Source organism: Lacerta agilis, chromosome 1 (genome assembly GCF_009819535.1).
Source record: "Lacerta agilis isolate rLacAgi1 chromosome 1, rLacAgi1.pri, whole genome shotgun sequence".
In the NCBI taxonomy this organism is placed as follows: Eukaryota; Metazoa; Chordata; class Lepidosauria; order Squamata; family Lacertidae; genus Lacerta; species Lacerta agilis.
Genome location: NC_046312.1, coordinates 13159101 through 13183174, shown reverse-complemented (window position 1 = coordinate 13183174; position 24074 = coordinate 13159101). Strand labels below are relative to the sequence as shown.

General features: G+C 43.0%; 1 protein-coding gene across 2 annotated transcripts in view; it reads left to right on the top strand.

Annotated features, from left to right (window-relative positions):
• The first annotated feature begins 4189 nt into the window (after positions 1 to 4189).
• The window catches only part of ASPG (asparaginase), a 51985-nt gene continuing 32100 nt past the window's right edge, over positions 4190 to 24074 (top strand). The window contains exons 1-6 of one of the 2 annotated variants that reach the window (XM_033138708.1): positions 4190 to 4308; positions 13364 to 13493; positions 15310 to 15421; positions 19253 to 19378; positions 20568 to 20651; positions 21795 to 21921. In XM_033138708.1, the coding sequence (XP_032994599.1) occupies positions 4263 to 4308; positions 13364 to 13493; positions 15310 to 15421; positions 19253 to 19378; positions 20568 to 20651; positions 21795 to 21921 (625 nt within the window). In that variant the 5' untranslated portion in view covers positions 4190 to 4262. Of the gene's footprint in view, positions 4503 to 13363; positions 13494 to 15309; positions 15422 to 19252; positions 19379 to 20567; positions 20652 to 21794; positions 21922 to 24074 lie in introns of both variants that reach the window. The other variant, XM_033138700.1, reaches the window with a different exon arrangement.

The window sequence follows — 24074 nt, the reverse complement described above, 5'->3', positions numbered from 1 at the left end:
CATCTTGAGCCTCTTTAGGTATACGTGTAATGTGGCTTCTTTCCAGATATCTGCTATTTTACCACTCTGTAGAATATTATTCATTGTCTGTTGCAAGGGTTGTAAAAGTTGCTCTTCAAAAGACTTATAGTAAGAAGCCAATAATCCATCTGGGCTTGGTACTTTTCCTTTCTTTGATTTTTTGACAGCACCACAGTTATAGGGCCAATCATTATTTGTCTTTGAAAGTCTGAAATCTTTGGTAGATGTTGTCTCTGTAAGCATTTGTCTATATATTTGTTACTTGACCTTTATACAACTAAGAATAATATTGGTGAAATACTTTTTCCATATATGTATTTTATTCTTGCAACTTCAATATCAACTTCCTTTCTTTCTCCTTCTGCAGTTTATATGCTAACCATTTCCTAGGTTTGTGAGCAATTTTTTTTAAAATAAAAATTCGTTTAGCTTAATTCAGTTTTGTTCCTATCTCCCGCATTGTTAATATAGACAATTGACTCTGCAACATCTTAATTTGCCAAATGGTTGGAGAGTGTTCCAATTCTTTTTATTTTTGCTTAATCTCAGACAAGATTTTTTTTTTTTTGTAATTTCCCGTCTCTTTCTTTTAACTAAGGAATTATGTTGTATGAATGGTATAAAAGAACCTTTGGAAAGCTTTGTTGCATCCCACACCATCTGTATCTCTGTGCCTTTAAATTGTTATCCAAGAATTTTGTAATTTTTGCAATCTTCTTTTGCAATACAAAATAACAAATAAAAAAATTCCTTCCAGTAGCACCTTAGAGACCAACTAAGTTTGTTATTGGTATGAGCTTTCGTGTGCACGCACACTTCTTCAGATACACTGAAACAGAAGTCACCAGACCCTTATATATAGTGAGAGAGTGGGGAGGGGTATTAATCAGAAGGGTGGTGGGAATGGGTGATTGGCTGATAGGTGTGGCAAACCTGTTGACGACTGTTAACGACTGCAATTGGTCTTACAGGAAAAAGCAAGGGGTGAGATGGCTAAAAATAGCGTTGTCATGTATAATGAGATAAGAATCCAGTGTCTTTGTTCAGACCAGGTCTCTCCATGGTTTTAAGTTTGGTAATGAGTTGCAATTCAGCCACTTCTCTTTCCAGTCTATTTCTGAAATTCCTTTGTAATAAGACAGCTACTTTGAGATATTGTATAGAATGTCCTGGGACATTCTCCTACTGGTTTCTCTGTCTTGTGATTCCTGATATCAGATTTATGTCCATGTATCCTTTGGTGTAGGGTTTGGCCTGTTTGTCCAATATAGAGAGCTGAAGGGCACTGTTGGCATTTGATGGCATACACAATGTTAGAAGATGAGCAATTACCGGTAAATAGTCCTGAGACGGTATGTTTTATGTTCTTGGGGCCAGTAATGGTGTTGTCTGGGTGTATGTGGCAGCAAAGTTGGCATCTGGGTTTATTGCAGGCTCTGGTACCAGTGTCCATGTTAAGTCCTGTTGTTTTGTTATTGTGGGTGAGTTGTTTAAGATTGGGTGGCTGTCTGTAGGCGATGAAAGATCTTCCTCCCAGAGCTTGAGAAAGAGAACTGTCATTGTCTAGGAGAGGTTGTAGATGTCTGATGATGTGTTGTACTGTTTTAACTTGGGAGCTGTATGTGATTACTAGTGGTGTTCTGTTATTTTCTTTTTTGGGTCTGTCTTGCAGCAAGTTCTCTCTGGGTATCAGTCTGGCTCTGTTGATCTGTTGTTTAACTTCATTAGGCGGATATTTTAGTTCTAAAAAGGTTTGCTGCCACATACGCCCTTCAGCTCTCTATATTGGACATAATGATACATTTAGGTTCTTTCGCTTCTCCAGGAACAGCTAATCACCCATTCCTACCACCCTTCTGAGTAATACCCCTCCCCACCCTCTCACTATATATAAGGGTCTGGTGACTTCTGTTTCAGTGTATCTGAAGAAGTGTGTATGCACACGAAAGCTCATACCAATAACAAACTTAGTTGGTCTCTAAGGTGCTACTGGAAGGAATTTTTTAATTTTGTTTTGACTATGGCAGACCAACACGGCTACCTACCTGTAATTTCTTTTGCAATCTTTGCTTGCAATCTTGTACAACATTTTATTGTTGTCATAACATTTTCTTAAGTCTCCAAACGAAAAAGTCATTCTTCCTTTCGTAAGTCATAATACCTGAATTATGGTCTTTAAAAGTCTTTGGAATGGCAGAGGCTTGAGTAGAGGAAGCCAAGATGGAGAATAACTGACAGGAAAATTGTGATTTTAAACAATAGCCGAAGTTTGAGATTTATTTATTTATACCTCATCCTTTTCCCTGACGGGACTCAAGGGGAGTTTACAGATAAAAACAAGAACTGCTAAAAACATAGAAAAACCAATCATTAAAATACAATTGAACATTGATAGAATTAAAACTAGATACATATATAAAATCTGTTTAAAACAGACCAATAATTACAATAAAAACAGCATGGAACCAGCTCTTTAATTAAAAGCATTCAATTTCCCAAAGCCTGTTGGAACAAGAAAGTCTTCACCTGCCAGCAGAAGGACAGCGAGGAGGGAGCCAGTTTGGCTTCACTTGGGCGAGAGTTCCAAAGTCTGGCAGCAGCCACCAAGAAGGCCCTCTTCCGTGTCCCCACAAAGTGTGCCTGCGAGGGTGATGGGACTGAGAGAAGGGCCTCCCCTGAAGTTCTCAGAACCTTGGCAGGTTCATATGAGGGAATATGGTATTTTAGATAGCTTGGACCTATGTTTGTGTGTTGGGGAAACTAAGGAAAAAATGGTGATTTAAAGCAAGGTTTTAATATAGCAAGAAGGGTGTTGGGAAAGGTTCTGTTGTAGAGTCGTACCTTGGATCCCAAACGCCTTGGTACTTGGACGTTTTGGCTCCCAAACACCGCAAACTCGGAATTGACTGTTCCAGTTTCTGAACTATTTTTGGAAGCCGAACATCCAACAGGGCATCCATGACTTCTGATTGGCTACAGAAGCTTCCTGCAGCCAATCAGAAGCCATGCTTTTTGGTTTACGAACATTTTGCAAGCTGAACAGACTTCCGGAACGGATTCCGTTCGACTTCCAAGGTACAACTGTATTAGCTTTTTGGTCTTGGCTTCTGCGCTGTACCTATCCAAAGGCGGATCTAGGGGAGTGCAACCAGTTAAATGACACCCAACAGAAAGCAAGAGCTGGTGGTGGGGTGCTGGATTTTGCCGTCGCACAGGGCGCCACTGAAAGTTGAGACACCAAGGTCCGCCGCCGACCCACCTCTGCTAATTCTCCTTGTTAAAACTTTTGAACCAGTAAAAGAATCCTCCTTTCCAAATCTACTGAGATCTCTCCCACCTTGTTCCACTCTCAGGGTCCTTCCCTTCTAGCCCCCATGCCATGGCACTGTTGTTGTGCAACCTGTCTTCTGTTTTGTCCCCCTACCTCATCCTGACTTAGTGGAAATCCAGGATTGTGATGTGGCTCTACAAATCAATGGGGGCTACATGATGACGGATAAATATCTGTATCTGTAGCGTGAGTGCGTGCGTGTGTGTTAACCTTTGACACAGCTGAAATGATTGAGCCAAATTATCATTTCATAATAGGCTGTCAAAAGTGAAAGGTCACTGTTCCTTTAGATTTCTGTAAAACTGATGGCCCTGTTCTGTTGAATAGCATTCTTGCTGCGATAATACAGGTGCCCCACTATCTCTAGAAACAATTGAAGACACCCCCCCCCCCCAGTCAGTCCCAAATGGAAACTGTGTCCACTCATTTCTCCCTCAGGACAGGCTGAGGTGAAGAAAGAGATTTTTTTGTGTTCTATTTTTGCAATGGGCCATCAACTTTCCCTTTTTTTGCAATGGGAAACGGCGCTGGAATAAGGGAATTTCCCACAAAAAAAGGAAAAATTGACTGCTTTCCCCTCCCTGCTGAGGGGACAGCCTAGTATGGTGGATGGAGGTAAAACACTTGGTCAGGCATTCGGGCCAGCGGCTTTCACGCCCCTTTAGGTTCCCTTAGGAAACCCCTCGCATGCCCAACCGTCTGCCCTCAGCACACCCCAAAGGCCTAATGCGGCCTCTCTTTTTTTGGCGCGCGCGCGGGATTGGGGGGGGGGGCTGTGTGTTTGTGTGTTGTGTCTCGTCTCACACTCCCCCCCCCCAACTCCCCTCCGCTAGCGGAGGCAGGTCCAGGCTCCGGCCAATGAGCGCGGGCGAGCCCGGGAATGGGGCGGCGCTTATGAGCCGGTATATGGATGCGCACGTTGCCCGTCTCTGACACCCGCTCGCCCTTTCGGCCAGGTAACGGCATCTCTGAGGGGAGACCATCATGGCAGCAGAGGCAGCGCAGGCGGGCGGCTTTCTGGGCCGAGCCCTCTCGTCCACCGAGCCTGCTCCGGCCCTAGAGATCGGCGGCGGCTGCGGGGCAATGGCCGAGGCGCGGGTGCTGGTGATCAACACGGGAGGGACCATCGGGATGGTGCTTCAGCCGGAGGGTGAGCGAGTGAACTTGGTGGGCAGCATGGAGGGTTGTGTCTGTGCGTGTCTCCTATGAGAATAAACACCCCGCGCCACCTTCCCCCACCACATCAGGCAGAGGTCCAGACAGGTGGAAATTCGGCAGGTGAAGCTTTCCCCATCACCGTTGTGTGGGGCACCTGTTGAATTTAAGCCTGACGCAGTTTCCAGAGGGGTTGACCCGGTAGGTAGCCTGTTGCATCAAAAGCGACAGTTTTGCAGTACCTCAAATAACAATGCTCACCTCCCCACTCCCCACTCATCCCTCACCCACTTTACCTGGGAGCAAATAATTTTCTATAGCTCAGCTGGTGGAGCATGAGACTCTTAATCTCGGGGTGGTGGGTTCGAGTACCCCATTGGGCAAAAAAAAAAGTGCATTGCAAGGGGTTGGGCTAGATGGCCCTTGTGGTCCCTTCCAACTCTACATTTCTGTGATTCGCACATTAGAAAGTAGGATTTGCTCTTAGCCTGGCTTTGGGCGGATTGCAGAACACTCCATCTGATGTTATGTACAGAGTTGCAGGTAGTACATGGGAGGTGGGGATTGTGAACACACACCTGGCTAGCGGGATTTCAGTTCTAGCTCAGCATATTGGGCTACTTATTCCTTCCTCCAAGCAGGTATTTGGAATCGTAGAATGGCTCACAGTGTTCTTTTGTTCCAGTGACTACATGCAGAAGAGAACAAGGCTCACATGGACATAGCCGGGATTTTTGTTAGGGGGACAGGCCTTTTGTTGCGGGGGACAGAAGCTCAGTTAGCTATATATTGATTTTTATTGGTGGTGGGGGGTAGCTGCCCCTCCCTATCTCCCCCGGCTATGCCCATGAAGGCTCATGTACTGTTTAGTAATTAGGTGACGTGCAGCTTGTGCATTCAAAGTTGCAAAAAACTGCGCTTGCGGAAATCCCAGCTGTTAAATGGTAGAGTGAGGGGTAGGCAATGTGGTGCCCTCTATATTCTGTTGGATTCCAGTACCCACAATCCCTAACCATTAACCAAGCTAAACTGGTGGAGGATGATGGGACATATGGAGGGGGCCATGTTTGCAACCCCCTGGGCTAAAGGGACACTTTATATAAAAGAATCTGTAGACCTCTTAATGACCTTTTATCCAAGAACGACATGCTCAAAAGTCACATAGCACCACTCAGTGCTATTTTTCGAGAAAAAGAGGTGCTGGAACTCACCATGAATACCTCCCTCGTTCTCTTAGAATGGCAATGGTGCCCACCTGAGAGGTGCCGGAACTAAGTCCCGGCGGTGAGTTCCAGCTGGAAAAAGCTCAGGCATCACTGTTTCACATCCTGCTGAACTTGCAACCCCAGCAGTTAAAGCAGGGATAAGAAAATTCGGGTGGAGGCAGGGGAGGGGGGGTGTCAAATGCATCTTCTCAAGCCTCTTTGTCTGGCCCACAAAACTCTTCCCAGGCCCTCCTTTCACTAGTCCTCCAGTGTTTTTGGCTGGCTGGTATGCATCTTTGAAGTTTGATAATCCCTCTTGTGTGTCTGAATGGAGAGGAATAGAGTGTATGTGTAGAACTAGCCTGCTGCTCAAAGGTGAAATTCACATTCATTGCTCTACCTCAGGCTTCCTCAACCTCAGCCCTCCAGATGTTTTTGGCCTACAACTCCCATGATCCCTAGCTAGCAGGACCAGTGGTCAGGGATGATGGGAATTGTAGTCTCAAAACATCTGGAGGGCTGAGGATGAGGAAGCCTGCTTTACCTATTTTTCTCTGGCTTTGGCCACCACTGACATGTGGCCCCCATAACATCATCCATAGGGGAATGTGGCCCTTTGTTTGAAAAGTTAATGCTAGTTGGGAGAAATGATATTTTCATTACCTTTCAGTGTGCGTTTACAGCTGAGTAAGTTGAGATGCTAATCTGCATTAGTGAGTTTGAAACCATGGAACATAGTTTAGTAAACACAGAATGTGAGAGCATTACAACTGCACCTACAAGGTCACACCTTTTCCCAGATCACCGTTAATGTAGAGCAGCATTTTCATTTATGCACGGACTGAAGAAGTGGGATGTTTACCCTTCTGCCACTCTTTAACCATTCTGATCAATTTGTGTACAGCAGTGTGATTTTGAAAGTGGAGTTTGTTCAAGACCTGTGGTTTTCAAAATCAGGGTTGCTAGAATGTGGCAAAAGGTGATAATTCTTCATCCTTTTGATGTATGCTTAGCCACATTAGTAATTATTAATTCAGAAATGAGGTACAAAGCTACCATGTAGTACCAAAATAGATGTGACATTAGGAGTTCTGTGAGAAGATCTATGTATTTTTGCCGTTAGGTAAAATGAGCCATTTCCATTTGCGTGGCCAGGCGGAGTCCGCCGAACCCCGGGCAGCCCCTGAGGGAAATAACGACACGTGACAACGTTCTATGGGATTAAATTGGCCACAACTTTATTAATATTCAGATGTAGGGAGACTTTGGCTCAGGCATTGGGCGTTTATCCTTCCCAGCCCTCCAGCCGGGGTTCTGGGTAATTTCAGGGTTATCCAGCATGAGTGGGGAGTGGGCAAGCTCTGGAGAACATATGTTCAAGCAGATAGCCCGCCCCCCTGTTCGCCGCCACTGGAGGGGGAGGGCAGTGATGACCTCAGGGCGTATGGTCAAAGCCTCCCCCTGAGACCCCCTTTAACGGGAACCCTGTTATCAACGCCACAATGGGGGCGGGGGTCACCGCCCCACCCCACCCCATATTTTGTAGATGACTAAAGGATTCCGCCCAAGGCCTGTAACCGCCAAAGTTGTGACGAATTGCTACGGGAAAGGCGAAACCTGCCAATGCAGGGAAAGTCCTTTCTGGCCCTTCAACAGCGTGCCTGTGTGGCTGTGGAAAAAGAATGTGGTTAACCTGCAACATAAACGTCAATTGAGGGAGTGGAGGGTGGGGAAGCTCTGAATCCAATGGCCGCTTCCCAGGTATGACTCAAGCTCCATTGTGTGTACTGAATAATCCCTCCTTCTACCTGGCCAATCCCCCTGGCAACACCTCCCCAGCCAGGATTAGGTGGCTGCTAAGTAGGTGGAGTTCACAGGTATCCAACCTGGGAAGGTGGTGCCAGACCTCAACTGCCAGGAGCTGCACCGTGATCCAAGGGGGTTACTCGCGACCATGCAAAATGCCCATCCCATTTGATGTGGGGAACGCTCATTCTTTTCTTTTTTTCTTCCACTATGGACAAACGCCTTACATTTTCCTTTTAACAGTTGCTACCAGTGCTGTTTACTTGTTATTAGTCATTGGAGAGCATTGATTGCAAGATCACAACTTTATTTATTACATTAGCCCATGCTTCAGTCAGGCTAAGTCCACACCATACATTTAAAGCACACATAAACCTCTGAATCTTGGGAAATATAGTTTGTTAAGGGTGCTGGGAAATGTAGCTCTGGGAGGAGTAAACTACAGTTGTCAGGATTTAGGGGGTAATTTAAATGTATGGTGTGTATGTAGCCCCAATTTCTTTGTAAAACGGGGCAGTTTTGTGCAACAGGACAGAGGCAAATCATCTTATTTCATATTTTTGCTTCAGGAAGGATAAACTCAACTGTTTACATGCAATGTATGAGACAGATTGAGATCCTACAAGTTTAGAGCAAGTCAAGATTCCTAACTATGACATCACTTGTGCTGAAGTATACCATACTGTGCTTGTGCTTATTCCATTTAATAAATCCGTTATACCTTTCCACTGTAGAGATCTGCCAGAGGTCATTAATTCGTTATAGTTTTTAAGGATAACGTTCATTAATTTTAAGTTACAGGTGGGTAGCCGTGTTGGTCTGCCATAGTCGGTATCTGAAGAAGTGTGCATGCACACGAAAGCTCATACCAGGAACAAACTCAGTTGGTCTCTAAGGTGCTACTAGAAAGAATTTTCGATTTTGCATTAATTTTAAGAAGTGTATGCAACAGACAGCTCAGCCTTTGATTAGTCTTAAACACACTTGTTACTCTGAAAATACAGGATTCATAATGAAAGCTTGTATGGGGTAGGTGTGAGTTGGTGCAATCAAGATAAGGAAAACTAACAGGAGAAGTTACTATTATATTACATTACATTATTTATTTATTACATTTGTCAGTAGCTTTATTTTGTGGTTCAGCTCAAGTGGCAAAATATATTAGGCTGGCCTTGGGAGGGAGAGAGAAAGGATGCAACAGGGGGCAGTGATGATCTTAAGGGATAAATGCACAGAGGGGCAATTTAAAAAATGTACTGTATAGAAGTACAGAGGGATTTAAAAACACAGGGAAGGAGAAAATAAAAGCAAAGTGAGTGAAAAAGAGCTTTCTGCCTTCTTTACCTGGTAGTCCTGTCTCTGTAATAGACTTTGCTAGGAGAGTCATGACAGTTTTCACCTGGGTGACCCGGAAAGCATTGGGTGGTATCCAATGTGCTTGTCACAGGGCAAGGATTTATGCCCGCACAATGGAACTCCTCCCCTCTCTCACCCCCCCTCAAGAATCAGAGGGAATTTAGAGAAGTAAGCAACAATCTTCCTTGGTGGGAAGTTAACAAAACCACTCCCGGAAGAGGGAGACCTAAGCCCCACCAGAAATGCAGTGGGAAGACAGCTTCCCATCTCCAACCTCATTTTAGTCCCTCTTATCTACTGCATTGGAAGGCTCTTCTCATCTATTGGAGAAGCAGCTGTACTGCACGGTTGGGCTTCTGAGCTTGTGCATTTGCCTGCCTGCCTGCCTCCAGGTTTCATTCTGGATTGCAGGATTGCTATGGCCCAGAGGCACCCAATGAAGTGCTGATTACAAGGAATGGTGAAATGTGGGAGGCTAATCTGGGGCCACTTGGACGAAGGCCAAGGGCCACAGATTGCCCACCTCTGTTGTGTATGTTATATATATGAATGTAAGCTGTCCAGAGTGGCTGAGGAAACCCAGCCAGATGGGTGCGGTATTATTATTATTATTAATAATAATAATAATTCAGAAGCCTGTAGGTATAGGCAGACTGAGATCATTCAGATGGACTCTAAATGTATAGCACCATCTGGATCCTGTACATTATGGAAAAGGTTTCTTTGGTCTTAGCTGTGCAATTTACATTATGTATTTCATCAGTCGGGAGCAAAGCATATGTGTAGCAAGACAGCTAGAAACCGAACACTCATCTGCTGCATCTATTGAAAATAAAAGTGCAGAGTTTCTGTCAGTTTGCCACTTCCTTCCCCACCTCCACATTCTCAGAACTTGCACTTCTTATAAGGAGGTAGTACTGCCGGTGTCGTCATATGGATGACTTGAGATAGCATGTGAATCATTGAATGCTCTGTAATATACTTTCCCACTGAATTCATTTTGCATTTAAGAACGTTCAGTCATTTGTTCATTATTTTTTCCAAAATATAGTCCGGCCCCCCACAAGGTCTGAGGGACAGTGGACTGGCCCCCTGCTGAAAGAGTTTGCTGACCCCTGATGTAGAGTATAAACATTCATTTGACTGGGCCATTAGACTGTTTTTCTTATCTGCATTTTTCATCACAGATTACTCGATCTGTAATACATTAAGGAAATAGCTATTTTATCTGCAGTGGAACAGATCTGGATGTTTATGTGTCTTTGCCCAAGGGCTTATGTGTCAATCATTAATAAAGAGTTAGCTTCTTGATCCAACTTTCATTTTCCATATATGAGTTCTATGGAAGTTAAGACTGCAGGTAGATTTTAGTTATTTCAGATATGAAACACACATATTTCCCAGTTTACTATTCAGATTGTTTATTTCTGTTTCCAGACAGTAACCCCCCCCCCCCAAGTTTGATACTTGCCTCTGGAGGTTTTCAAGCAGCTTTACCCTCCTTGTTTCCTTTTTAATTTAGGCAGAGGAGTGCAACAGCTGCGTGAGTCATGTTTATTGTCAGCACTGCCCTTAGTAAACACTTCAGATGTTAGTGAAATGTGGCAAAGTGGGTGAAGTTGGGTGTTCTTGCGGCTCAAGCCCATTCCTTTTAGGGAGTGTTCTCCGAGAAACCTCTAACCTTGACTTTAGCTTTTGTCCTACATTGAATACCTGCATCCTGAGCATATGGGCCAGCTATGTCTAATCTTATTTAACCCCCCCCCCCAACATAACATATACAAAAGAAAATAAAAATAAATTGCCAGCTGACATTAACAACACAAATATTCCATCCTAATTTAAATGTAAAAGCGTAAGATTCACCTAACATGACCTGTCTTGTGGAAGCTCTGTGCAACAATATCTGCTTGTGAAATGGGGCCTTTGCATCCTGTGTGCCCCCAAAATTGGCTCTTGTGGGGGTGTCAGGGAAACCCTGGAAGCCACAAATTAATATAGGCAGTCCATATCTAAATGATATCATGCTTATAAACCACAATTATAAGCTGTGTGTGCAAACAGAAAAGGCAGTGAGCTCTTCAGAGCATTGAGTAGTAGATGGTGGGTGTTTGTCCTTCGAGCCTTGGAGCATAAGTCTTTTTGCCACCATAAGGGCTGGCAGATGGACAACGTAAGATATAATTTAAGAGTGTATGAACATGATCAGTGCCTAATTTTTGGTGCGCAAATTTGTATACAAGTTTTAACCTCATGCAATTAGTGCCACATTTCTAGGAACCAGCCTTTATGGTGTCTGAGATTGCTGCTATTTTTGTCACCTTGTTATTCATTATTTATTCTTTTTTAATTGTATATTTCAAATGGAAAGATTATATACCTCTTGGAAACATTTTGTGATCAAGTGGTCTATAAATCTTTCTCAATCAATCAATCAATCAATCAATATAAGCTTTCTTGCCAAGATGGCTTCAAAGCCATAAAATAAAATAAATAAAAATTGCAAGCATTTATCCAGTGGTTTTGGGTTTTTTTTTGTTTTTTGTTTGCTGCTGCCATGCTCTTATTATTTTATGTCATTTATTTAATATTTATATATGTGCAAGCTGTTTCATACATGTTTTGGAGAGGTGGAGTAAAATGCCATTAAATAAATAAGAAAGCAAAAAAATCTGAAGCCTATGCTTTATTTGTAGAATTTTTTTTTTTAACAGAATTTATTAGCATTTTCGTAATATAACACAAACCCAACCCCACACCTACAAATACAAAAACAAATACAAATACACATAATGTCAGGATTCTTCTTCTTATTTGTATATCTTACAAAAAAAAAAAATTCTACTTCTGAATCTTGACGTTTGACTTCCCCCGCCTTTTCACCTTCGGTTTTAAATCAATATACTATTTCCTTAACAACTTTTCTCTATAAAAAAATTTAACTTTACTTAAAAATAACACAATTATCTTGATCTTTTTATTATAACCTAAATCTTAACCAAATATTCTTATAACTAAACTTATTTCTTCTATCCTTTATCATGCTGCTTTTGACTTAAGATTCAGTATCTCCTTACTTATTTAAAATAAACTTATAATTAACAGACTTCACACTCCGATTTCGGATACCATGACAGACCATTTGGATTATACATTTAATACTTCAACCCACTCCCCCTCTGTCCATTGTCTTTTTCTGTCTTTCACCAGAACCGGATCTCCAATTATCTTCTTCTGAGTGTCCACAGATCCAGGCATTCACAACAAACCTAGCATCGAGCTTCAGGGTGTTCATCACTTCCTTTCTGGGCTCCTCCGTACCTTTGTACCATACTTCTTCTTCTTGTAGAAATCTTAATTCCATGACCCTTGCCCCCGAGCTGCCACCTCGGAGTCTGGATATTATAAATTTTCCCGTTCCAGGGCTGCCACCCCCAGAAATCGGTTCCTTTTCCCGGAGTTGCCCAGCCATTTCGAACCATCCTTCAAGCACCCCTCCCAGCTCTTTGCCAAGGTTTGATTCCATTGTATAAAACTTTTGAAAAGCCTCCTCTGTGGAAAGTGAGTCCTTTTTATTTATAATTCCACTCAAAACTTGCATTCCGATTAAGCAGTTCCAGCTTCAAGACAGTGAGCATTTCCTCATCCTTTAAACCAGAGTTCAATACCAGTGCAAACACAAAGTCCAGCATTTTAGAAGGGAGGGTGAGTGTCAGATTTCAGTTCCTGTCTCTTCCTTCCTTTGTTTCAATTTTTTCCCACGACAGTCCAAGTCGTCGCCATTTCTCCGAAGCCGGAGTATAAAGACCAAAACTTCAAATGGAGATATTTTTTCCCCAGTTAACCCCCGAAGGGAAATCTCAGCAGTCTCAGTTTTCAAATTCCAGATACTTTCTATCGATTGTTGTAGCAGCAGTCACTTAAACGGTTAATTTCTTTCATCTCCCGAAGGGAGGGAGGCGGGCTGCCTTTCTTCTTTCCCCCAGATCGTTCCAAGAATACAAAGAGTCAATCAAATACTCACAGCCACTGGGTTCTTATCAGCTCGTTAAAGACAGGTAGAACTTAGACGCTCATCACAGGCTTTGTCGCCGCATTTACATCCCGGTTGGGGCATGTCCCCTATAGCCCGGCTCCGTCGTCCCTTCACCCCCACTCCCCCTTTACAGGGGGAGCGGGGGAAGGGTTCGGAGCCACAACGGGCACAGCCGGGGAGCCCAGGGTGCGGGACGCTCTTCCCGCACCCCAACCGGAGCCCCGCTTTGCGGTAGCAGGGCTCCTAACCCCCGGGATGGACTGGGTGCTTCGCAGCCGAAGCAGCCCACGACCACCCGCAATGGCGTCGCCGCCGGAAGTCTTTATTTGTAGAATTTAAACCAGTTTTCTTATATACCTTGAGCAGATAATATGGATCTTCAACTGTCACATAAGAAATTAATGAACATTTTGTTTTATTCACATTTTTCTTTTCTTCCTCCTGTTTTCTCAGGCCTTGCTCCTGAGGCTAACATGCTAGCAGGGGCCCTGAAGAAGATCCCAATTCTTCACGATGCAACATATGCCAAGGAAACTAATATGTATTCCCGCCTTCACCTTGGAGATGACACCTTGGTGCTTCCGTATGTATTAGGGAAAGAAAAGTTTCCTTAGAGTTCTGAATCTTTCTGTGTAATAGCATGTGCTTTTAGCTTTTTACCTGATTGTTAGGGCTCTGTATAAGCTGCTGCACAGAAGCAGCATAGGAAGTGACATGTGTCAGAAATCAGATTCCTGAACATCTCAGATTTCATTTCTTTTCAAGGCAAATTTCAAACCCTCATGGATGGAGACATGTTTGAAACTGTTTGGGTCATGAAATCTAAGAAGCCAGTGGGTTGACTGAGGCTCATGCACACTTTTACTTGGTCCATATTTTGATTGTACTGTGTACTTATTAATTTTCCTGGATCCGAGAGCTTTTCTCATTAATCTGCAGCTGTGGCTTGCAAAAATCCGATCTTACTTGCTGCATTGGATCATATCAGACACTCAGAAAATTCAAAGAGAGTTTGCTAACCAACCTTCAGTTCAGCAGGTAACTTTCTCTAACAGACAGAAGATTTGCTGTTCATTAGAGAAGTACCTTGGGAATTTGATTATCTTTTTTATAACAGCACACCACTGAGAGGAGTAGTAATTAATACACGTATTTACAAAAAAAAAAGTGGTTGGCAGATTGTGTTAGAAGAGGTATTCCTTTTTCTGTATTACACATGAAGGAATGCTTCTTCTAAGATGGTACCTGCTGTATTGTGTGTATATCATCTTGAACAAAGGTTACTTTTGGTTTTAGAACTCTTATTTTTTTTACATGCATAAGAACAAAAGAAGGTCCATGACTGTCTAGCATCTTGTTCTCACAGTGGCCAGCCAGATGCCCCTATGGCAGCCTTTCTCAACCTTGGGTCCCCAGATGTTGTTGTACTACAACTCCCATAATCCCTGACCACTGGTCCTGCTAGCTAGGGATCATGGGAGTTGTAGGCCAAAAACATCTGGGGACCCAAGGTTGAGAAAGGCTGCCCTATGGGAAGCCCACAAGCAGGGCTGTAACTGGATGCAGATTTAATTGACCAAGATTTTAATTGGCTAAGATTTCTTCAATAAAATAGCAGATCACATAGGAAGAGAAGATTATGAAGTTCAGTCTGTGTCACAGAGTGAACTTCCTCAGATATCAACAATATCCTCTTGTAGGCTTTCTTACCATGCACAGCCCAATGTTCAGGTCTCCAGTGGAAAAGGAATAGGAATAATTTTATTGGCCAAGTACATTTTCCAACATACTTGGAATTTGCTTTGGCTACATTGCAATGTAAAAAGACAAACACTAGTACATTACAGAGCAAGAGCCGAGGCTGCCCTTCTCGGCACCTCTTAAGATGTGGTGGTGAGTGTAGACCTGTTGGAGTTGGCCGGAGGAGGGAGCAGTCTTCCCAAGCACTCACAGGAGCATCAACAGCAGCAGGAGGAATTTGGATTTGATATCTCGCTTTATCTCTACCCAAAGGAGTCTCAAAGCAGCTAACATTCTCCTTCCCCTTCCTCCCCCACAACAAACACTCTGTGAGGTGAGTGGGGCTGAGAGACTTCAGAGAAGTGTGACTAGCCCAAGTGTCCCGGAGGCCTCTCTGGAGCCTCTTAAGCTGTGGCAGTGAGTTGGCTGGAGGAGGGAGCGGTCTTCTCAAACACTCACAAGAGCAGCAACAGCAGCAGTTTCCCAGAGGCCTCTTTGGAGCCTCTTAAGCTGTGGCGGTGAGTGTAGGCCCCGCCTCCTAGGCCGATGGAGTTGGCTGGATGAGGGAGCGGTCTTCTCAAACACTCAGAAGAGCAGCAACAGCAGGATGCAACTAAAATAGTTCATTGCATTAAAAAGTTTTTTTTTTTCTTTGACAGCATTTCTAGACAAAATAAAAGAATTATCTACACCATCCTGGAACTTTCTCCACTGCTTGATTCTTCAAACATGACTCCGGCTGAATGGGACAAGATTGGCAGTCTTCTTGAGGTATTCTGGATTACTCTTGTAATGCTGTTTGTCACAGAAAAAATATTGAGCCGTAGCCAACTAAATAAATTTTGTGAGCAGAACAACTTTTGCTTTCATAATGGGTCTTCTTTCCTCCCCTCCTCTGGGTGCATCCCTCATCATCTCCAAATCTGATCCAAAGGGTTGGGAGAACCCTCAGAACATATCTAGGGGAGCACATGGGGAGAACGGGAGTGGGGGGTGCGGAGGGGAGTCACATTCCATATGCAGAAGTCCTCATGCAGGGAGTTACTTAGCACTACTTTGGAAGCAACCATTGTCTTTCACATTGTGATCTCAAAAGCCTAGAATAGTTTACATGCTGACAAAAAGAAATCACTTTCAGTATCCATAGGGTAACTGGCAGGATGTTTCAACGCATGCTGTTCTTTACCAATCTTCATCGCTGACCAGCAAATGAAGCTTATGAATGGTTTTTTATATTCACAATAACATGCTCTTTCCATTTCACCCCCTTTTAAAAATACATGCATACCTTTAAAACTTATTGCAACTTAAGATTTGCTCCTCAAGGGATGACTTTCTGAAGCAGTCTCATGACCACATTGCTAGAGTAACAGCAACAGTCCCTACATAATCCAGAGTTTTGGTTCTATCCAAAGTTTCAAGGATTAATCTGCAAACAGGATCTAACTGGAATCTAGGATTGTCAATGGAAAAGTCTGATGTAACTTTAATGCAATCAGTTTTCTTCTGCATAGTTCTGGTTTCTGTTTCTTGCAACACATCACCGTTTTTTATCTTGCCATTTCAACTTCCAGTTAAAATCCGTTTGACCACAAGGTGGAAGCATAATGCAGCTTTGAGCACTGCAAGGTTTATACATGGTAATGCCAGTTATACTTTTCTGGAGCACAAAAGATTTTGGCTTTGAGTTATTGAGGAACATAATTGATTTTTTTAAAGCACTTCAGTAGGATGAGAAATGGAGGACTCATAGCTCATTGGTAAAGGACATGCTTCCCATGCATGAAGTCTAGGGTTCAGTTCCTGACATATCAAAGGACCTGTGGCAGCAAGAAAGCTTTATGCTGAAGACCTTCAAGAGTTGCTGCTTGTTAGAGTAGGCAGTATTGGGTGAAATGTATCCACTGGTCTGACTCAATGGTGTATGGCAGCTCCCTATATACAGAAGTATTGACTTGCGTTGCATTTTTGTGATTATGCCTAAAAGCTCTGCGATGAGTGGGCAGTTCTGGGCTAGATAAGGCATGTATCTGACTAGGTATAAGGCAACTTCATATATTCTTCATAAGTTTGGGGGGAACTGCCCTGGAATTTTTGATCTGCTAAATCGGGGATAGCTAACATGATGTCTTTCAGATATTGCTGCACTACAACTGTCCTCAGCCCCAGCAAACATGGCTTATGGTCAGGGATAATGCTCATGAATGATGAGAGTTGTAGTGCAGTAACATCTGGAAGGCATTACGTTTGCTGTTACCTTGACAGAGGACTTTCAAATAAACTGCACCCAACTTGTCTATACATTTCATAAGAATGAATATACAGTATACAGTCCCATGCCATCTTTTGGACAGAAGAGGGCAGCCTTACATTACTGTTTTGCTTCTCTTGAGATTGGATGCTGGGGCTTCCTCCCTGTATGTACTATTACAATGGCCCCAGTTTGCTTAATCTGTTCCCGTAAATGGTATAATCCCCAACTAAAAGAGGCGACAAAGAAATCAGACCATATGACTCATTTGCATATGTTAACATTCCTGTTTTAAAGCAACTGCTAAGCTTTTCTTAATTAGCAGTCTTCCTCTGGTTAAGGACACATCATTAATATGTATACACTGAAGAACAGGTCTTTGAATTTTCTCATAATTAGCTACTGAAAGAACTTCATTTTCTGTTGGCTGTATTCTTTAACAATTAATTATGTTCAAGTCAGAGCTTCTCTGGAAGGAAACATTCAAATGCGAGATAGGAATAAACAAATAAATATGGCTCCATTGGTACAGTGTTTTGTTTTGTTTTGTTTGTTGTTAGGCACACAGCCTGCCTCCTCGGTAATATGACAGTGTGGTGTAGTGCTTAGATTGTTGGACTAGGATCTGTGAGACCATGAAACTCACTGGGTAACCTTGGGCCAGTCACTGTCTCCCAGCCTAACCTACCCTGCAAGGTTGTTGTGAGAATGAAATGGGGAGGACAGAATTACGGGTGAGATTCTGCTAATGAGTCCCAGCAGTGGAAGGCATTCTGCTTGAGCAGTGGGACTTCCCTCTACCCTGTGCTTCCAGAAATTGGCTCAGGAGGGGTCCAAGAGAACCCCCAAAACAGCATGTGGAGGGAAGAGAGGGGTAATTGTTCCATCTGGCAAACAGAAATGCTTGCCCTGATGGAACAGATTACCTTAGTGTGATGTTGAATCCCTCCCTAGGCACGTCACCTTGAGTATCTCCAAGGAGACGTGGTATATATACATAAATCTTAATAAGTCTGGTTTGTGCTTCTGGCTAAATATACACTTAAAAAACCCAAACCAGAATTGTCTCACAATGGCAGTGTTTGTATGTCACGACAAACCATGGTTTATCATGATGAGAGGAAATTTATTTTTATACCACTTTTAAAGGTGATTTACAAAACATTTTATGTGCCCACACATATATACCGTACTTTTCTGTGTACAAGACAAGGTTATTTTATTTAAAAAATATGTTAAAAATTGGGTGTCGTCTTATACACGGATAGTGCATGGCGGGGACGGGACGGGACGGGACATGGGATTGGCTGGCCACGAGCCGGAGATTTTCAGCAGCTATTGTGTGTGTTATTAGTGGCTGCGGCAAGGGTTGGTGTTGATTGGCTGTTGTTGCGGCAATTGGGCGGGTGATTGGCGAGGGACAGACGATAGGTGAGGAGAGAGACAATAGGTGGCTTTTGCTATGCGTGTGAGTGGCAGAGTGGTAGGTTAGGCAGATTAGCCCTAAAAAAGCTCAGCAACTCTGGCCAATCTCCCCCCATTTTCTTAATTTGGAGTCCCCCCAAATATACACGGGGGGGGGGCGTGTTGTACATGGAAAAATATGTTATATACACTTACACAATAATATTAAAACAGCATTCCAAATAAAAATTAAAATGTAAGTACTGTATATACTTGAGTATAAGCCTAGTTTTTCAGCACATTTTTTGTGCTGAAAAAGCTGCCCTCGGCTTATACTCGAGTGAGGCGGGCGGTGGGGGCAGCGAGAAAGAAGCCCTTTCTCTCTGCTCGTGCCACCACCCGCTCTCCCCAGTCAACCATTCCTTAAGAAGTGTACAAGAACAGCGGTTCTTTACTCTCCCCAGGCAGCTTGTTCCATTCCTGAACTGCTCACATAAATGCAAACTTGGCAAAGGAGGAAGAGGAAGGAGCAGCCCAAAGGGCTGCTTTTGGGCTGCTCGTTCCTCCTCCTTCTCCACAGCGGCAAAGGTGAACCGGCTTATACTCGAGTCAATAAGCTTTCCCAGGTTTTTGTGGGAAAATTAGGTGCCTCGGTTTATATTCGGGTCGGCTTATATTCGGGTATATACGGTAATAGTTGTTCCCCCTGCCTCCGCTGTATGTTGCTTCAGTATTTGAATGTTGGCACCTAGAATGCATTTGGTCATTTGAAAATTATTCAACAGCATGTTAGAGGAAAATAGTACAGTATTGAAAAATAAACTTCTTTGGTGTAGTTTTTCCCCCTTTAAAAATTCATGTTGTTTGACTCTTCCCAGACTATCATTCCTGCCCGTTTTTATTACTATTCATCGTCTTAATGTGAGAAATTTGTTCTCTGTCAACAGATACACTACGAAAAGTATGATGGCTTTGTGATCCTTCACGGCACAGACACAATGGCCTATACCGCCTCAGCATTGTCCTTCATGTGTGAGAACCTGGGTAAAACCATTGTTCTGACAGGATCTCAGGTAAGCTGCTTCCTTGAAAACTGAGCAGGGTGGGCTTTGTCTTGTGTCAAAGTTAAGCTGACATGTACAAGGTGGGTATCTCATTCCTACACACAGCAACCGTGAGAGGTATGTGCTTAATGCATCTATTTTACCGATAGTGGACACAAGGCTGTTCCATTGGGGGAAATGGGGCACTGCCCCACCAACCTCAGTCTGCTCTAAGTTAGTCCCCACCTGCCTGCCTCCTTCTCTACAACCAGTCCACTGGCTGCCAGCTTTCTCCTCCATGGTCTCAAAGTTGCCTTTGTAGAACACAGGAGGATGGGGAGAAAACTGGAATTACCAGTAGTTAGCTTAGCCAGTCATTAGCTCTGCTTCCAGGTCCACTGGGCACAATTCACTGCTGTGCTACCCTAAAACCACTAGTAGCCTTGCTTTGGGGGTGGGGGAAGATAAATACAGTATAGATAGCCATTTTCTTTCCTCCAGTGGGGCTAATAGCAGTTTTGGAGGGGGTGATTTTGGGTGGGGAAATGGGGTGTTGAAAGGAACAATTAGGCTCCTCTTCCATCAGCATTAGTGGTGTGGTGACATTAGTAGTCTACTGTGAGTGTTTTGAAGTACAGAAAAGGGGGAAACCAAAGCAAAGGAAGGTCTGATTATAGATCTCTCTTGCCACTGGCAGTTTTCCCCTTGGTCACCTGCCAAAGGAGAATCCATGGTTGCCCCAGGGTAATGGGCTGCCGGTGAACCAGCCCCATTGGGAAGCTGGCTGCCACATTTTGAACTAGCTGCAGCTTCCAAATAACATGCAAGGTCGTAGGTTGGCTACTGGGGGAGGGAGGGTGTGTCGTAATTGGCAAGTGATATTTCTTACAGGTTGAAATCTCCACTCTCCCTCCTCTCCCTGCTAGCATAAAGAATATGCAAAATTAAAGGATAACTTGATGAGGGTTGGGGAGAATATATTTTAAATTCAACTGGAGAAATTCCACCATCTGCCATAGTTTAGAATGATGAAGTAATACGTCCACATTCCAATAAATCATCTGATAAGAGAACGTTGCATTAATTATTCATGGATTTACACTTGCTTGTTTTACATATCCGGAGTCTCCTCCAGCCCCTTTTCTTGTTGCTGCTGCTGCTGCTGCTGCGTGTGTTTTTAACAGCAGTCATTTCTTATTCTCTCTCTTTTTCTTTCTAGGTACCCATATACGAACTGAGAAATGATGGTAGAGCCAATCTGCTGGGGTCACTGCTCTTTGCTGGACAATTTGTAATCCCTGAGGTCCGGTCACCTTCTTGCTGCTAGCCTTACCTCTACTCGTCTCTCTCTATCCTTGATGATTATCACACCAGTCCTTTCACTGACATTTCAGATTTTGCAGAAATTCAGATATTGCAGCCAGTGTACAAACCGAAAGAGAAGTGTAATTTTCAGTTTATCTTCTTGCTAGGGGAACTTTATAAAACAACAACCAATTGTATTTGAGGTTATAAAATCATACATTCCCAAATATAAAATAACACCTCCTTTAATTTAGGATACTAAAGATAGGGCTTTTTTTTTTTTGCACAACCCAGAAGGTCCCTATTATAGTAACACATTCTCCTCATTACAAATTCTATTTTGTACATCTACCACTCCATTAACTTGAAATTAGCAGGTGTCCAACTAATTTTTTTTAAAAAATGATTATACACCTCGCAATTATTTTTAAAAAGAAAATAGCATCCCATTTTGGATTTGACATCAATTATTAAAGAAATATTGCTTACTACTGGTAACCCCCCTCCCAACATTAGTAATATAGAGCACCACCATCACAGAAGCATAAAATCGGCAGCAACCAACTTGCTAGAGGAAAGTGTTGCTTAGGGGAAAGTGCTTTTTCATTGGGAGTGTGTGTGTGTGCAGTATGGATGCCCCCAGTGGTACAAACTACAAGGGGGCCTACACTCCTGTCTGCCTCTCTAGAAACAATACGTGCTTTCCCAACCATTCTAAAGCTTCTGAAGCTATTTATATACCCACAGTGTACTTAAGAGCAGCACACGTCTTATGGTGAGAGTCCCTTTCAACCCTCACTTTTTAACATCCTAGTCACCGGGTCTCAACTTGAGAGGTTCTTGGCAATCCGTGAGAGCTGCCAAACCTGCTCTTGGATGGAAATGCCACAAGCTGTTAGCTTATATTTAGTTCCAATAGTCTAAAACCCCAAACACTCAAGTGACAAGAGGTGGCACTTTTTGAAAGCACGGGAGATATAAATCTCTCCTACATAATTTTCATTGTATTTATAACGCTCTCCTAAGTCATTCTCATTATATTTAAAGAAAGAGTCAGGCATTAAAAAAAAACCCAAAAACCTGTTGGATCTTTTAATTACAAGGTTTGTATACTGACATGTTCCTTTTCTCGTCCTTGTAGGTGTGCCTGTACTTTCATAATAAACTGTACAGGGGAAACCGGGTGACTAAGGTGGATGCAGAGAGTTTCAATGCCTTTTCCTCACCTAACCTGCCTTCACTTGCAAATGCTGAGGTGGATATTATAAGTAAGCCATGCTGTGATTTCAGTCCTTCTAGCTGTATAATTATGCCATCTGTAACCCTTTCCTGACCTGTTGCAATACTAGGTCAAGACTTTCAAGCATCTTTATACATGCGGCCATTTTTGTTCATGGACTCTGGCCACACTATTGCTTGTATACTTTAATGATAGGTTCCATACAACCTCTGCTTTGGATACTATCACACAAAATCATGTGGAGTCATGTTGCTGTTTTTCTGGATCAGCTTGATTCTGGTCAGCTTTATTTCTGAGTAGTTTAGCTTTATTTTTTAAAACCTAAAGCATTTGACAACTTGGAACCAATTTACCCAAGGGACTGCCATGCCCCATATATCCTTACCTGGCACCTGTGCTGCTCAGATGCTTCGAATAATACATGCCCCATAGGTGTACTTAGTTTGTACTAGAAACCAGGGTTTCAGTGATGCATCTCCAGCCCTCTGGAACAATTACCAGCTGAAATTAAGCACGTCTCCAGCATTGTGATGTTTAGGTGCCTACTGAAGACATTTTTGTTTAAGAAGAGTTTCCCTGAGGTTTTCCCTACATCTATAGAAATTGTTTTATTGTTTTTAGACTTTGTAGGAACAGTTTTATTTTTAATTTAGAATTTCTACGGTTTGAATTTTATTGAATTTTTAACATGCACATTGCTTTGATGACTTCAGGCTGATACATGGTGTACAAATTTGTATGACGAATGAATGAATGAATGATAAAAAAGAAAACAAGTTTGTAGCCCTCAAACTCTCTGCAGTGGGCTTAGGGGATAGCATTTTATTTGTATCTCTTTGTTACTACCTTTTTTATTTCTCCTCTCCGTTATCCATACTTTACTGCTGTCAATATTTAAACAAAAACTGTCAATATTTAAAGAAAAAATAGATTTCAAGTTCGGGCTTAAAATATGGCATTTGAGCTCACTTAGACAAAATAAGTAAATTTGAATAATAATGGGTGTGGGTGTGGGGTGGGTTATTGCAAGCTCTATTTCTGTTGGAACTGAATTTAGACAGGGATTAATGCAAAGAATGAATGGCCCTGGGTAGAAAATTGCTGCCCCAGGTGACAAGGTAAATGTTGCTTCAGGAGAAGTTATCAAGCACAAATACTTTTGTCCTGTGATCCTCCTGGGAGAGTTGTTGCTGAACTAGGCATGCTACATATGTACACTTGTTTCCAAAAGTCTAACTTTCTGTTCCCACAGTCAGTCTAGGATGGAAGGTGCCAGACAGACAGATAGGTAAGGGTGGTGCTGTTTCACTTCCAGCAATTATATGATGAAGAGGAAGTGGAGATGTACAATGAGGCCAGTATTGCAGACTGTGAAGACTGCTGGGTAAAAACAAAAAGGGATATGTTGTTGGATTTTATGGAGGCGAGTTCTGCTCAGTCTGTCAACGTCTGGCTGAATGATGGGTAAGGCCTGTAGCTCAGTGCTAAGGTATCTGCTTTTCATGCAGAAGGTCCCAGGTTCAATCCCAGGTACAGCTGGGAGAGAGCCTAGTTGGAAACCCTGGAGAGCTGCTGCCAGTCAGTGTAGAATTCTGCCTTACAGTTAGTGGAACTGCCTGATCTGTATCATTTGTCACAGAGCCCAGCCTCCACTGAGTAGACTAATACTGGCTTGCATCTCATTTGTGCAAAGCTTTCTGCTGGAAAATGGTTTTTCCTTTCTTTTTCCTGCACTCCCCTTCAAATCTGCTCTAGAGGGTTGGGGGAAGGCCCAGAACAGATTTCTTTTTTTTGGGGGGGGGGGAGCACAAGAGGACAAGAGGGAAGGAAAGTTCCAGTGCATAAGCAGAAATCTTTGTGTGGATAAATGCAGGCATGTTTATTCTTGTCATGAATATCTAGGTGGCATAGTTTTACATATCTCTCTTTTACAAAAAATTGAATCAATTATCTTGCAGGAAATTAGTGCCATGAGAAGAGGGCAGTGTGTGTCTGTGTGTGCCTGAACTGTGCCTTGCTTTATTCCAAGAACATCCACCCATAGGCTCTTTGTGGTTCTCTACCTCTTGGCCACCTCCCTGTATTCAAAATGAATACTTCACAAACCTATGTAATGGGGTCTGGTTTACTTTTAGCCTAGGAAAGAAGAGGTGAGAAGAAAGCATCTGTCTGGAGGTCGGA